The sequence below is a fragment of the Myotis brandtii genome, unplaced genomic scaffold, assembly GCF_000412655.1.
Source record: "Myotis brandtii unplaced genomic scaffold, ASM41265v1 scaffold1167, whole genome shotgun sequence".
NCBI classification, from domain to species: domain Eukaryota; kingdom Metazoa; phylum Chordata; class Mammalia; order Chiroptera; family Vespertilionidae; genus Myotis; species Myotis brandtii.
The window spans coordinates 810,818-811,940 of NW_005354039.1; the positions used below are offsets into that span (position 1 = coordinate 810,818).

Consider the following 1,123-nt stretch of genomic DNA (forward strand, 5'->3'; position numbering starts at 1 on the left):
CGCCGCCGCCGCCCCGCAGGTGGCAGTACTTGCCGTGGCGTTTGAGGCGCTTCTTGCACAGCGCCACGAGGTCGGGGATCTGCAGGTAGCTGGCAGCGGCCAGTACAGCGCCCAGGCTCGGCTCGGTCCCCGGAGCCACTGCTGCCGACGCTGCAGCCTCTGCGCCATCAGCCAGGCGGCCGGTGTAGATGAAGTCCAGCACCAGGCGGAACACGGCCGGGCTCACCATGTCATGGTCCAGGTTGAGCAGGTTGTCATGCACCACCAGGGACTTGAGGTAGGCGCTGCTGGCCGCCAGCACGTTCTTGTGCGCGCGGAAGAGGGCGTTCTGCACCACGATGATCACGTCGCACAAGAAGCCCTTGGTGCGCTGGTTGTTGAGCTGCAGCAGCAGCTGCCTCGAGTGGCCGGGCGCCTCCATCGTGTCCAGCATCGTCTGCCCAGCACAATCTCCTGCGGGGATACACACCAGTCGGGTCAGGGCCGCAGGAGCCCTCGCTGCCTGTTCCCAGCCCAGCGCCTCTCCCCTCCACTTCCCCTTCCCTTCAACTGGGCAGAGGCATCGAGCACCAGCCTGGGCACTGGTGGAGGATGAGTAGCCTCCGAGTGTGGGCGCCTGCACCGGACCAGAAGGAGCAGAAGAGTGGCTGGTGGAGAGGAGGCCAGGCTGGCCTGCACCCCCTTGCCCGGAGGCACCGGGTACACAAGCTGGGTCCTGGGGGCTTCGAAGAGGAAAACTGTTTGGATGAAGTGACCCTTTCAGAGACAATTACCCGATTTGAGGGAAATGTCCGCTTCAGGAAAAGTCATTCAGGACCGAGGAGTTTGCCCAACTGGGATCTGAGGGAGCCGAGTGAAAAGCGCCTCCCGCCTCGGGAGAAGTTGCCCCAGCTGGGGGAAGTGATCCGCAGGAGGGGAGCGCTGGGGCCGCCGTGGTGCCGCCCTGGCCCCCCCTTCTCCACTGGAACTCCGCCGCCCAAACTTAGGAAAAAGTTTCCCAACTTCAGCCAGACCGGGAGGGGCGCGCCAGCCCCAGTCCCTCAACTCCCAGCTTTTCCTCTCGCCCCCCATTTCAGCAGCCGGGCAGCGGCAGGGCCTGAACCGAGCTCTGAGCTGCCCTGCC

The 1,123-nt window shown here is 65.1% G+C and overlaps 1 protein-coding gene across 1 annotated transcript in view; it reads right to left on the reverse strand.

The window, feature by feature from the left end:
- HIC1 (hypermethylated in cancer 1) overlaps nt 1-944 on the reverse strand; it is a 3,760-nt gene extending 2,816 nt beyond the window's left edge. Inside the window, exons 1-2 of the mRNA XM_014529655.1 lie at nt 774-944; nt 4-453 (exon numbers count right to left, since the gene is read on the reverse strand). Of these exons, the coding sequence (XP_014385141.1) occupies nt 4-453; nt 774-810 (487 nt within the window). The 5' untranslated portion in view covers nt 811-944. The remainder of the gene's footprint in view (nt 1-3; nt 454-773) is intronic.
- Nucleotides 945-1,123: the final 179 nt, after the last annotated feature.